The sequence below is a fragment of the Delphinapterus leucas genome, chromosome 11 (genome assembly GCF_059928025.1).
Source record: "Delphinapterus leucas isolate spDelLeu-1000000601 "Yukka" chromosome 11, BTC_Dleu_Yukka2, whole genome shotgun sequence".
NCBI lineage: Eukaryota > Metazoa > Chordata > Mammalia > Artiodactyla > Monodontidae > Delphinapterus > Delphinapterus leucas.
In genome coordinates this window covers 98,245,180-98,257,888 of record NC_143139.1, presented here as the reverse complement: position 1 = coordinate 98,257,888, position 12,709 = coordinate 98,245,180, and the positions used below count along the sequence as shown (strand labels likewise).

Below are 12,709 nucleotides of genomic sequence, written 5' to 3'. Positions count from 1 at the left end.
AATACAGGGTTGGTGGGGGACACAGGACGAGCTGCCAGCAGAGCCGTACCCTGGGCCCAGATCAGCTTCTGGTACCTCACAGCCAGCAAACCCCAAAACGGCATCTAATAATCCCTGAAGCTCACGCGAAGCCCTCAGGGGAGGTGCTGATTTCCCATCTTCCGGAGGAGCCTGAGACTCAGACAACCCCGGTGCCCTAACAGCCCTGATTTCCTTACCCTCTCCACCTTCGCTTTGACTGAAAATTAGCCCCCTGCCCCCACCCTCCAGAGAAACAATGCAAACCCTCAAAATGACGACTCATTCATTCATTCAGCATCTCACTCATTCATTCTGTAAGTCTTTATTGAACTCAAAATCTTGGGAAGATTTTATTAAGTGCTTTCCTGCAGTTGGACCAACAGGCCCTGTGTTCGCCTTGGTTGGGGTCAGGGTGTGAACACGGCCCCCTGCAGACCCCTGAGCAAGCCCCTCGGGGAGACTGTGGCTGCCCAGAAGCGGCATCCGGGCTCAGTCCTGGAGCTTGCTGGCATACACCTCGGCCCTGTCCAGGGGCGGCCCCCGGTTCACAGACGTGTACGAGGGCTCCGAGGTCCCCAGGGACTTCGGGATGGCCTCCTGCGTGATCTGGGAGTCGTGGGCTGTTTCCCCGTCAGCACTGCCCACGTCCCTGAAGGAGGAGATGAACAGTGCCGGGGTTAGGGGCGCAGAGCAAACCCCAACCCCTCAGCTGGTCAGGGACCTTTCTACTTAGACATTGCTTTCACAGAGGTCACCTTAGGCCTTCATTCAATAGACCAATCTTTCCAGAGCACTTACTGTGTGCCAGGCCCTGGGATAAGAAAAGTGTCACTCTTTTGGAATTGTGTGAACAATTTACAGGTCTTACCGTGAGCTGGACAAATGTCCCCAAAGAGCTAAGTTTGTATGGGGAGACAGACCACAGCACACAATGACCAGACAGAGTGGACGAGTCCACTGGAGGGCTTCCTGGAGGAGGGGGCAGTTAATCTGGCCTTAAAGGAGGAGAGTGGAGGCACAGAAAGGTATTCCAGGCATTTGATAGGAAGGACTAGGGAGCGGGGAAAGAGTGGGAAGTTGTGTGCAGCTGGAGCTGGGGTGGGGATGGTAGGAGGGACGAATGGAAGAGCCAGGCTAAAGTCAGATAACAGGACCTTGGTGCCAGATCAGGGTGCTGCCCAAAGGGAGGGAAGGACATCACCACATCCCGACTGCTCCCAGGTCTGGCCAGACAGACCAGTCTCTTGGTGGCTAATCTCATCTATTATCTGTGTTTTTAACTTAAATGTCAGAGGGCAGTTTGATTTCCAAGTTCACTGCCCGCTCCCTACTCCATCCTTCACCCACCCCACGTCTTTTCCTGCCTGACTAATCTCTACCTTTCCACGTAATTTCACCTACTCCAAGGAGCTTTTCCATCCACTCTCTCCACCCGCGCTGGGACAGGCAACCCCCCCTCCCGCCCCCCATCTTTAAAGCCGCCTGGGTCTCCTGCCTCTCTTGCTGAGATGCACACTGCATGTGAGTTTTCAATTCATCCCAGTCCTGATAAAAATTTGTTCCTGCTGTTCCTTCCTCCAGGAAGCCCACCCTGATGCTCCAGGTAGGATCTGCCCTGCCCTCTTCTGGATTCTCATGGCAGCTGCACCTGCGGCTGCCTTGATTCACCCCCTGCTCCATCCTCCCAGGATTAGTGGATTCCTGTCTTCCCACCAGGCAGCCCCATTAGCTGCTCCAGACACCCCATGGGACACCTCCAGTCCTGATCTAAATAGATGCACATCAGAGTTGGTAGTGGCGTCAGGAGACTCAGGAGCTCTGGTCCAGCTCTGTTTTACCTGGGGGTGTGACCCTGGGCCACCCTTCCCCCCTCAGGCCTCAGTTTCCCCATCTGTACTGCAAGTGAGTGAATTATAATGACAACAGAAGCTAATACCCATTTAGTACCTGGGTACTGCCCTGAGGACTCTATAGGGAATATTTTACTTAACCCTCGAAACTCCATGAGACAGATAATATTGATTAGAATCTCCACTTTCCAGAAGAGGAAACTGAGGCATAGAAGGATAAGATACTTGCCCAAGACGCACAGCTGTGTAAGAGTTAGGATCTGCCCACAAAGCCCCAGTGCTCAGCAACCCCCTACCCAGCTGAAGACTTGACCTTGGACACCTCAGGACCCTGCTCCCCTCTCACTAGACCCCACCCCACCCAGGGTGGAAGGCAGCTCTCTTGCTCCCGGGCTCTCCCCACCTCAGAAGACCCTCCTGGTGGAGTGTGTCCCCAAGCCCTGTCCGCGCCTCCCCACAACTGGCGGGTACTCACACGAGGCTGAGGACAATGGCGCCAGCAAAGCCAATAAGCAAGAAGAAGGGCAGGGAGCCCAGGATGGACGCGATGACAATCATGCCCCCGCTCCGCCGGCCCGGCCACGTGTCGATCGCCGAGTACGGAGCGACTGTGGGATGCAGGCTGGTTACTCTCCAGACGCTGCACCCCCCAGCCTCCTCCCAGGGACGCACAGGGGGCCCCCTGCCCTGGAAGCCTAAAATCTCAGGGATGAAGCGAGGACCCAGGTCAGTGCCTCTCCCTGGGTTTCAGGTGAAATTATCTGACTTGCTACCACATCCCATTCCCCAACTTTCTCTTGCATGTCTGCTGTCACCCTCTTTCTTTTTTTTTTTTTGCGGTACGCGGGACTCTCACTGTTGTGGCCTCTCCCGTCGCGGAGCACAGGCTCTGGACGCGCAGGCTCAGCGCCCATGGCTCACTGGCCCAGCTGCTCCGCGGCATGTGGGATCTTCCCGGACCGGGGCACGAACCCGTGCCCCCTGCACCGGCAGGCGGACTCTCAGCCACTGCGCCACCAGGAAAGCCCTCTCACCCTCTTTTAACTGTCTTTTTGCATAATTTTAAATTGTGAACTGACTCAAGTCTTCCGAGACGGATGGGATACAGATTATAAACAAAATAAAGGCGGAGCAAAGGTCCCCAGTCTAACGGAGTCAGGAGGACTGTGCCCTCCCTCTGCTCTGGCCAGTGTCACCCTTTTGGAACTAAGTGGACAAACCATTTATAGGTCCCACTGTGAGCTGTGGCCACTTTTCATCCAGTGTCTCCTGTAAATCCCGTGAGACCCCCGTTCTGCAGATTGCTCCCTGCAGCTCAGGGAGATTGAGTTCCTGTTCAAGGGCACTCAGACTCCAGCCTCAAGCCTGTAGGTCTGTCTCCCTGCCCCAAGAGAGCTGGGCCTGGCGTTTTTATCTGGATTACCCAAAGGAACCCTGCTGAAGAAGCAGAGCAAGGATTCTTCTTCCCACCTTTCAGATGGGAAAACTGAGGTCCCACCCAGCAGTGAGGCTCAGACGCTGGGCTTGAACTTGGGACTCTCAGTCCTAGGGCAGTGCTGTTTCAGTGGGACCACAAAGCATGGGCGTGCCATTGGAGGGGTGAGCAGAGGGTAGGAAGGAGCCTCCAGCCACATGCATGCCTGCCCAGCTACACCTTCACTAGCCGTGTGACCTCAGGCAACCTCACAGAGCCCTAACTGTCCCATAAGATTACCATGGGTGGCAGGGGAATTGTTTTTTTTTGGCTGTGCCCCGCAGCTTGTGGGATCTTAGCCCCCCGACCAGGGATCGAACCCAGGACAGCTGAAGTGAAAGTGCAGAGTCTGGACTGCCAGGGAATTCCCAGGGAGTTCTAAAGTTAGGGTCACAGGTCGTCAAAATTACCGTAGGAAATCTCTTCTGCCGCCCCTAAGGTTCAGCAGACATGATTAGGTGTGTATAAGCCTGGGATCTGTGTTGAGAACTCAGATGGAGGCTTGAAGGGGAACAGGGCAGGACCAACGGCAGATGCCTGGGCCTGCAAGACCCCCCATTTCAGAAAAACCATAGGAGAACGGCACTCCTGCTGCCTCCAGGGCTCATGCCCCTGTGGCTAAGATGCCTCTGGAACCACCTTACAGAATAATGATGCTGTCCTTGTGAGGGCTCAACAAGGGGGCTCGTTAGGGTCTAAATGCAGGATAAACGCTGAGCCCTTTGGAGGCAAATGCACCATCAGGGCTGGAAATGCCGGCTGACTCTGTCTTCAGTTACACCCATCCAGCCGGCCAGCCCAAACACCTGCAAATCCTCAACCTTCCTCTGTCATGGCACCTGGTCCTTGAGGGAGGGAGGGAGGGAGGGAGGGAGGGAGGATGCAGTCTTGGGTTAAACTATTTTAAGATGCATTTTCCTCATAACGCAATAACCTGCCTGTATCTGGGGAGACTTTTTCAAGTGACCGCATGAGTGTGCTTTCCTGGGTTCCCTTGAGGACCACTCCCAGCTCACTTCCACCACTTACGTCGGTTGGTGCGGATGGGGTCCGACCACAGGGTCTGGTCCTGTACCAAGCCTGTGGACATATTGACCAGGACGTACTTGAACCTGGAAGGAAATGGAGCAGGGATGACTTCTCTCCATCCTGTGAGCCTCTGCCACAGGGAGGGGGAGGGACCGGGGCAGAGCTGGGACTCGTAGGAGATGGAGATCTAGGTGGCCCCAGTGAGGCGGTGGGGGGCTCTGGCAACAGGATGCTGCTGGACTTTGCATTGGCAGCACCTTTGCCCACGTGTTTCCACAGCTCAGATGCCACCTCATCCACGAAGCCGTTGGAGCCTAGGCTCTCTCTCCGGGAGCCCCTCTGTTTCTCTGCCGTGTATATTGTGCACATAGCAGATTTGCTGAGTATTGACCCATCTGTCCTTCTTGCATTTTTGCCTTCCTCTATTCCCAGCCTGGTCCTTGGTCTCACAAAAGTGACTTAAAAAAAAAAAAAAAAGGAATAATATTCATGTGCAACCCCCATGCCCTGTGATAAAGGCTAACTTTATAAGCAGAAAATCCCAATCAAGTGTTACAAAACATAAAGGAAGATCAGGTGACACAGTACAGAATACCCATGGCCTACTTTAGGTCTTCTTCACCCTTAGTTAAAAATGATGGATGTTCTGAGATCAAAGAAATCAACAGCCTCTAGTCTGACACTTAAAAAAAAATGAAGACCCTTAAAATCTTTGTAGCATCCAGCGTTTTGCTTAATCCCTGCTTCTCTAGGTTTGAAGATGAGAATTCCAGAGGCTGGGATGTGTGCCCTGTGTCCCCTAGGTAGGGTGGGCTCAAGTAGGAAGGAGAAGTTTTCCCACATTAAGACCAAGGTCAGAAGTAAGGGTTGAGGGTGGGGGAGAGGACAGCCAGGACTCAGGTCCTGCCCCGTGGCCGAGGCCAGAGGAGGGCTGAGCCCTGTGAGAGGATGGAGGTAAGGGATGGCCTGGGCCCCAGATGTGGCCTAGAGGGTACAGAGACCCCAACCTAGGCATCTCCATGGTAACAGGGGTGAGTGTAATCAAGGCTTGGCACTGGGTAAGACGCCTGGCCCTGGGTCAGGGCTGAGCCCCCAGCTCGGCACAGAGAAGATGCTCAGGAAATACGTGTGAAAATGAGCCGCTGTGCGCTCCCTGCAAGCGCACCCTTTCATGGGTGGGCCACGAAAGGGCGCGCTGCAGGGAGGCGGGAGAAGTCTTTGCGCTGAGCCCCAGCCTTTCTCGAGGTGACCCCCTTCCCTCTCTGGACCACAGTTCCTTCCCTGTCAAACGAACTGCCACACGGGTGATGGGCCAGGACCAGGTGCATAACTTGTAGGGCCCAGTGTTTAAGGAAAATGCGGCCCCTAGTTTAAAAGTTAAGAATTTCAAGATGGCAGTGGCAGAGCATTAAGCCAAGAGGGGGTCCTTCTGAGTGCAGGACCCTGTGCACGGTCACGAGCCCAGGAAGCCAGGAATCCTTTATGGCACCCGGGACGGTCCTGGCATGTGGTAGGCCAGGAGAAATGTGGCTTCTCACACTTCACCGGTTCTAGGTCGCCCCACCTCGGGGCTGGGGCACACCTGCCCCTCTCCCGCAGCCGTTCACACCCACCTGTATTCCGTGGCTGCTGACAGGGGTGGGTTGCAGAGGCCCCAGAAGTTGGGGTCAGACAGGCAGGTCCCATTGGTGCCCACCCTGACCAGGTATGCGTTCAGGATCTCCGAGGCCCGGGACACATCCCTGACAGCATCCAAGCTGGGCAGGTCACTGCAGGGGGTCAGGTCAAAGGCCGCCACCTTGTAGGGGCCTGTCCTCCCTCCCTCTGTTTGCTGGAACGTCGAGCTGAGCGGGGCCTTGGTGCTGTCCTGCACAGAGGCGTTCCTGAAGCTGGCTGTAGAGGCAGTGCCGGGAGTGAGGTTCCTGGCCACCCCAGCTTAGTCACTCACTCAGTCATTCAACAAACATCCCTAAGCATCCTCTCTGCGCCAGTGCTGCACTGGGCCCTGGGGTCTCTTCCTTACTTGCTGGGTGATCTTGGACCCCTCACTTTACCTCTCTGGACCCTCTGTGAGATGAGAGGAAAATACCTCGCAGTGCCTGCTCATTGGGATTGGGCGCAGGTAGGCAGTCTTTTGCTAAAAGAATAAAATGATGACCCCACAGGAGCTGCTGTAAATGGCTGCTGGCTAGAAACGTAAGAGGTCGTCGTCGGGTCCCCACTCTCAGATCCCAGGGTTGCTGCCAGTGGACAGGTCGGGGCTGGCCCAGAGCCAGCAAGCCCGAATGCGTGGCTTCCGTCCCAAACACCGATCTTGAACTACCGCAGGAAGCCTTGGGCAGGACTTGAGCTTGAGGACCAGAGAATCTGATTTGCTCTCCAGCTCCGGGAGCTCCCATGAGTTGCTCAGCCTCTCTGAGCCCCGGTTATTTGCCCCTGTGGTGAGCATCCTAACAGTTAACCTTGCAGGCAGGTTGCAACTATCAGCTCTAAGGTGTGCGAAGCAGGAAGCACAACGTAAGTCCTCAGCGCTGGACGCTGTTATCATTCCCCCCGCTAGGCTGGGTGTCCCTCCAGGGCAGATGTACGCCTGGGACCGCAATCACCCAGCCCAGGGCTGGCACACAGCGGGTACCAGTGCATGTCAGTGAGGTGCATGGGTGGTTTAACTGCAGGGCTGGAGCACCCCTCTACCTGTCTCCTTCCCTCCTGCCTGCAGACAGCTCAAAGCCCCTTTCAGAGCAGCCCAGAGGAAGCAGGACCCTTACCCGAGTCGACCAGGACATAGAGGTACACCTCGTAGGTGCCATGGAGGGCCACCGGGCTGTCAAACATGCAGAGAGGCTTTTCCAAGGCCACGGTGGTGAGTGTGGGGTTGCTGGTGGCGAAGGTCACACTAGCCAGCTGGGGCTGGAGGTTCACACCTGGAGGAGCAATGAGGCCAGGAGCTGACCCCCAGCAGAACTGTCCACACCCATGGGCATGCTCTGCGCGCGCGCGCGCGCACACACACACACACACACACACACACACACACACCTGCAGACACGGGCAGCATCCCCGTCCCCACCCAGCCATCCTGACTAGAACCAGGAAATCCAGCTGAACTACTTCTCTCTCGCTCCCCCCAACAGACATTCAGTCACCAAGAACCCCATTGCTCCTCCTATGCATCTCTCCACCCCGTCATCCCGGTCTGAGTCCACCCTCTTCACCTGGACCCTAGGAAACAGCCCTCCCCGATCCTCTGCGCTCTATCGTGCAAATCTGACTGCATCCCTCTCCTGCTGGGCCCCTTCCTGGTTCCCCACTGCCCTCCAACACGGTCCAGCCTCTCTGGAGGGGCAGTGAGGTCCTGAAGCTCTGGGCCTTGCCCCGTAGGTCTCCAGCCTCCCCTCCATGCACACCCCCTTACCTCATGCTCCGGTCATACCGATGGACAATGGGTGGGAGGTTCCCAGGATAGACAATGCCACCCCTCTCCTCCCTGAACTTGCCCATGCTGCCCCTTCACATGAAATATCCCTCCGTGTCCCGAGTCCAAGCATCACCATGAGTCTAGTCCAGTCCCTTCTCTGCTCTCCCACAGTCCCCTGTGTTTCTCTTGCATCACCCAACACAGAGCCCTCGAATCCCCATCAGAAGAAGCTTATTAATCAACATTGGCTATTATTATTAATATCTGGGTCCCCAGAGCCTGCACAGGGCAGGCATCTGTGCCCATTCCTGGAGGGAATAAGTTCCCATTCCTAATGCCACTTTCCATCCAGGCTCCTCTGGGGACCCTTCAGGAGGATCAGGGTGCAGGACACGCGCCGGGACACAGCTGCCCGCCCTCCCCGGGCACAGCCCCCTCCTCTCATCCGCTGTTTACCTGAGCCAAGTCGCAGGCAGCCGAGGGCCAGCAGGACCCAGAGCGGAGGCATAGCCTGAGAGAAGCTGCGACAGGGCGGGAGGTCCAGGGGGCGAGCGTGCACCGCGCCTCTCCCGCCGCGCACCTGTCCGCCCTGGGCCCCCGGCACGCCCCGCCCCCGCCGCAGCCAGCCAATCTTCCGCCTCCTCGCGGGATATTTGCATAAACCCCGCCCCGGGCTCCCCCGGACCGCGAGGTGCTCAGGGCACAAATCCATCCCCGCCGGACCTTCCCCGTCGCCTGACCGAAGCTCCTACTGTGTGCCGAGGCTGGAGCGACGCTTTCAGGGTGTCTCTCGCCTAATGAGACCTTGGGGGCAAACCACGCCCTCTTTGAGCCTTAGTTTCCACACTGTAAAGTGAGGACGCTGATTCCTTTATGGAATTCTATTTATGGAAACCCTACTACGTGCCACTCACTGGGCTCTTGTGAAGATGAAACGGGTTAACGGGTGAAAGTGGTGTCATGGAAAACCTGGAAGTCCTGGGTCTGTGAGCTGTCTGAAGACCTCTGGTGTGGCCCTTCAGTTCACAGGCGCAAGGCCAAGGCCCCGGGAGGCCAGGGACTCGCCAAGGCTGCAGGTGGGCTCCGGGGCTGGTGGAGCGCTGGAGTGCTGCCCCCAGCCCAAGGCTGTTTCAAAAGGGGTGGATCAGCTTTTCAAGGCGTGCTTCCTGGGGGAGCTTTTGAGAATAGTGTTGGGGTCTTCACCTGGACCAGATGGTTCCCTCCAGCATCAGGAAGCGTGCACATCTCCCAGTACACCTTAGATTTTACATTTTAAAAATAAAAGTAAAAGGATGGGAGGGGCTTCCCTGGTGGCGCAGTGGTTGAGAGTCCGCCTGCCGATGTAGGGGACGCGGGTTCGTGCCCCGGTCCGGGAGGATCCCGCATGCCGCAGAGCGGCTGGGCCCGTGGGCCATGGCCGCTGAGCCTGCGCGTCTGGAGCCTGTGCTCCCCAGCGGGAGGGGCCACAACGGTGAGAGGCCCGCATACCACAAACAAAACAAAACAAAACAAAAAAAACCCCAAAAAACAAAAAAAAAAAAGTAAAAGGATGGGAAAATTTTAAACTGGAGCCCAACAGTAACTAGTGAATCTGTGTATGACATTGCTGGTATAATCACTTGAAGATAAGGACTGTGCCTGAGGGACTCTGGAACAGGCTTGCCTGCCTGTGCTCCCTTGGTGGAGAATCTTCTAAGGACAAAGAGACCCTTGTCCTCACTGGTGAGGCAGTGGTGACGGTGGGAGACAGAGCAGCTGGGAAGCAACTTTGGAGCACCTTAGGACTGGTGCTGTCAGGACCCAGCTTCCCGCCATAGGATGAAGGGGATTTGGAGTGGGGGAAGGGGGAGTATTTTCAATCAGCAATATTATTATGAAAAAGTAACAAAATGACTCCCAAGCTCTGTCTATTGAGAGGATATAGAGGGGATGACAGCCTATTGCAAGGAGCTCACTTAGCACTCTTGGACCCGAAACCTCATCCGCCAGCAAACCGCACCAGGGCCCCTGGAGAGATGGCGACTTCAGGGCTGGGGCAGGGAAAGTCCAGAGGAGCTTAGAAAGTAAAGAAGCTCTTGAATAACGATGGCACAGAAGGGGCTTGAAAGGGCTCCCAATGGTCAGATTGGGGAAAATTTGAGCACAAAATAAATAACCAAAGTAACATATTTAGCCCATTGGATAAAATTCAAATCCATGAGTCAATACTGATACTTTGAAAAAATATTTATTTATTTGGCTGAGCCAGGTCTTAGTTGCAACACGTGGGGTCTTCGATCTTCGTTGTGGCATGTGGGCTCTTAGTTGCGGCATGCATGTGGGATCTAGTTCCCTGACCAAGGGTCGAACCCAGACCCCCAGCATGGAAAGCACAGCATCTTAGCCACTGGACCCCCAGGGAAGTCCCAATACTGATATTTTTAAAAACATTTCATACGAGAAGGGAAAATTCTTCTTTAAAGAAGAACACCAACGAATAAATGTAGAGAGAATGACAAAACCAAAAATCACTATTTTACAACCAGCCTGGTAATAACTGATTCGAGAAGGAATCACCTCAGAAGATGTTAAAATCATAGGGTCAAATATTTTTAGAGAACAAGATACACAGAAATTTGAGACACCAACTAATAAATGTAGAGAGAATGACAAAACCAAAAATCACTATTTTACAACCAGCCTGGTAATAACTGATTCGAGAAGGAATCATCTCAGAAGACGTTAAAATCATAGGGTCAAATATTTTTAGGGAAAAAGATACACAGAAATCTATAGACACCAACTTACTGAAACAGTCAAATCTGATGTCACCAATAATGGGACGGACAGACCTCACGTGCTTCCCGGCATCATGGCTCTGGGAAGGGCTCAGCATCATCTATGGATTTCCTGGCCAAAAAGTCTAACTGGAATCTAATCAACAGCAAACAATCAGACACATTCAAACCAAGGGATCTTCTGCAAACTAACTGGCCTGGATGCTCTTAAAATGTTACTGTCATAAAAGGCAAAAGCAAAAACAAAACAACAAAACAAAAAGCTGAGAATTGCTGTAGACTGAAGGAGACATAACAACTATTGTATAAAGGCACTGAGTGACCCTTGATGAATTCTTGGGTAAAAACAAAGAATCTCTAATGAACACTGTGGTAGTTAGCATGACAAAGAGAGAAATTTGAATTACAGAATGTGTATTGGATAATGATATTGATTAGACACTAAAATTCCTGAGTGTGACCACCTTATTGTGGTTCTGTAGAGGGAGATGCATGCTGGACTATTGTGGGTGAGGCGTCGGTCGTGATATCTGAAACTCACACACGTATTTAAGGAGAGAAACAGGGAGAAAATAAGAGACAAAGCAAATGTAGCATAATGTTAACAATTGGTAAGTATGGATGTTCACTGTGCTCTTCTTGAAACGTTCCTATAGATTTGACATTTTTCAAAGTAAAAACGTTGGGAGAAAAAGATTCTATGCTCAGCCACAAACGCACTGATCCCCTCCCAGGGCCTCAGTTTCCCCTCTGTAAAATGGGGTGGGGGGTTGATGGCCTCTCAGCTCTGACCTGCCAAGAGTAGAAGAACAGATCCTTATCTCCGGGGAACAGAAAATGCCCCGAGATAAGGAACTCTTGAGCAAGGGGTGGGGTTTTCCTCCAGGAATTTTTATGGACTGACATTTCTTGTCCAGCGACTGTGTGTGTGTGAACCAGAGTTTGTCAGAGGCCAGCAGAGCTGATCTTGGAGGCTCAGTCCAGAATCCCCCACGAGAGAGCGCAGGCAGGGTCTCACTGTCTTCTCCAAGGCGCTGCAGTTTCTTATGAAAAGACAAACAAAAATCCTTAGCCTCTTGCCCAAATATGGAGAAAATATTTGGGGGAAAAAGTTAAAATAATAATCTACTGAGGCCCAGAAACATTCTGCAAAAAAAAGTTTTGGATTTATAAACAAGTTTCCACTTCAAAGTACTGGCTTTTGTTTGCAGATTCTGAAGAAGGGAAAAGTGCAGGAGATACGAGTCATTTTCCTGGGTGATACTCATACTGGCATCAGTGGAGGGAAACTGGGGTGACAAAGAGGCCCTGACACCTGCCAATGCGTCCTCCCGCTTCAGCCCAAACGTCCCATGTGGACATTCCAAAAATTTGTTTTGCAAATACCAATTTTTAAAAAATTTCCTTTTTTTGATCAGGCCCATTCCAGGGCCCTGAGTCTTCCGTCTGCCTTAATATTTTACTTCCAGTTTTATTGAGATATAATTGGCATAAAGCCCTGTATAAGTTTAAGGTGTACAGCATAATGATTTGACTTACGTACATCATAAAATGATTATCACAATAAATTTAGTGAACGTCCATCATCTCACAGAGACACAAAATTAAAGAATTAGGAAAACAATTTTCTTTTTAACATCTTTATTGGAGTCTAATTGCTTTACAATGCTTTGTTAGTTTCTGCTGTATAACAAAGTGAATCAGCTATATCCCCTCCCTCATGTCCCCTCCCTCTTGCGTCTCCCTCCCACCCTCCCCACTAGCTATCTATTTTACATCTGGTAGTGTATAAGCGTCAATGCTACTCTCTCACTTCGTCCCAGCTTCCCCTTCCCCCTCCCCGTGTCCTCAAGTCCATTCTCTGGGTCTGTGTCTTTATTCCTGTCCTGCCCCTAGGTACTTCAGGCCTTTTTTTTTTTTAGATTCCATATATATGTGATGAGAACTCTTAGGATTTATTCTCTTAACAACTTTCATATGTAACATACAGCAGTGTTCATTATATTTATCATGTTGTACATTACAACCCTAGTACTTATGTAACTTATAACTGGAAGTGTGTAGCTTTTGACCGAGTTCATCCAGTTCCTCCTAGCCCCACTCCCCACCTCTGGTAACTACACACCTGATCTCTTTTTCT

General features: G+C 52.7%; 1 protein-coding gene across 2 annotated transcripts; it reads right to left on the bottom strand.

Moving 5' to 3' along the window:
* Positions 1-510: 510 nt before the first annotated feature.
* On the bottom strand, positions 511-8,520 carry UPK3A (uroplakin 3A). 2 transcript variants are annotated; one of them, XM_022596995.3, is made up of 6 exons: positions 8,249-8,520; positions 7,143-7,298; positions 5,988-6,267; positions 4,375-4,457; positions 2,347-2,479; positions 511-670 (listed from the first exon to the last, which is right to left on the bottom strand). In XM_022596995.3, exons 1-6 carry the CDS (start codon positions 8,502-8,504, stop codon positions 511-513), a joined length of 1,068 nt encoding a protein of 355 aa, XP_022452703.2. In that variant the 5' UTR covers positions 8,505-8,520. The 2 variants fall into 2 exon arrangements, with proteins under 2 accessions (XP_022452703.2, XP_022452704.2); XM_022596996.2 differs by lacking the exons at positions 4,375-4,457; positions 5,988-6,267.
* Positions 8,521-12,709: the final 4,189 nt, after the last annotated feature.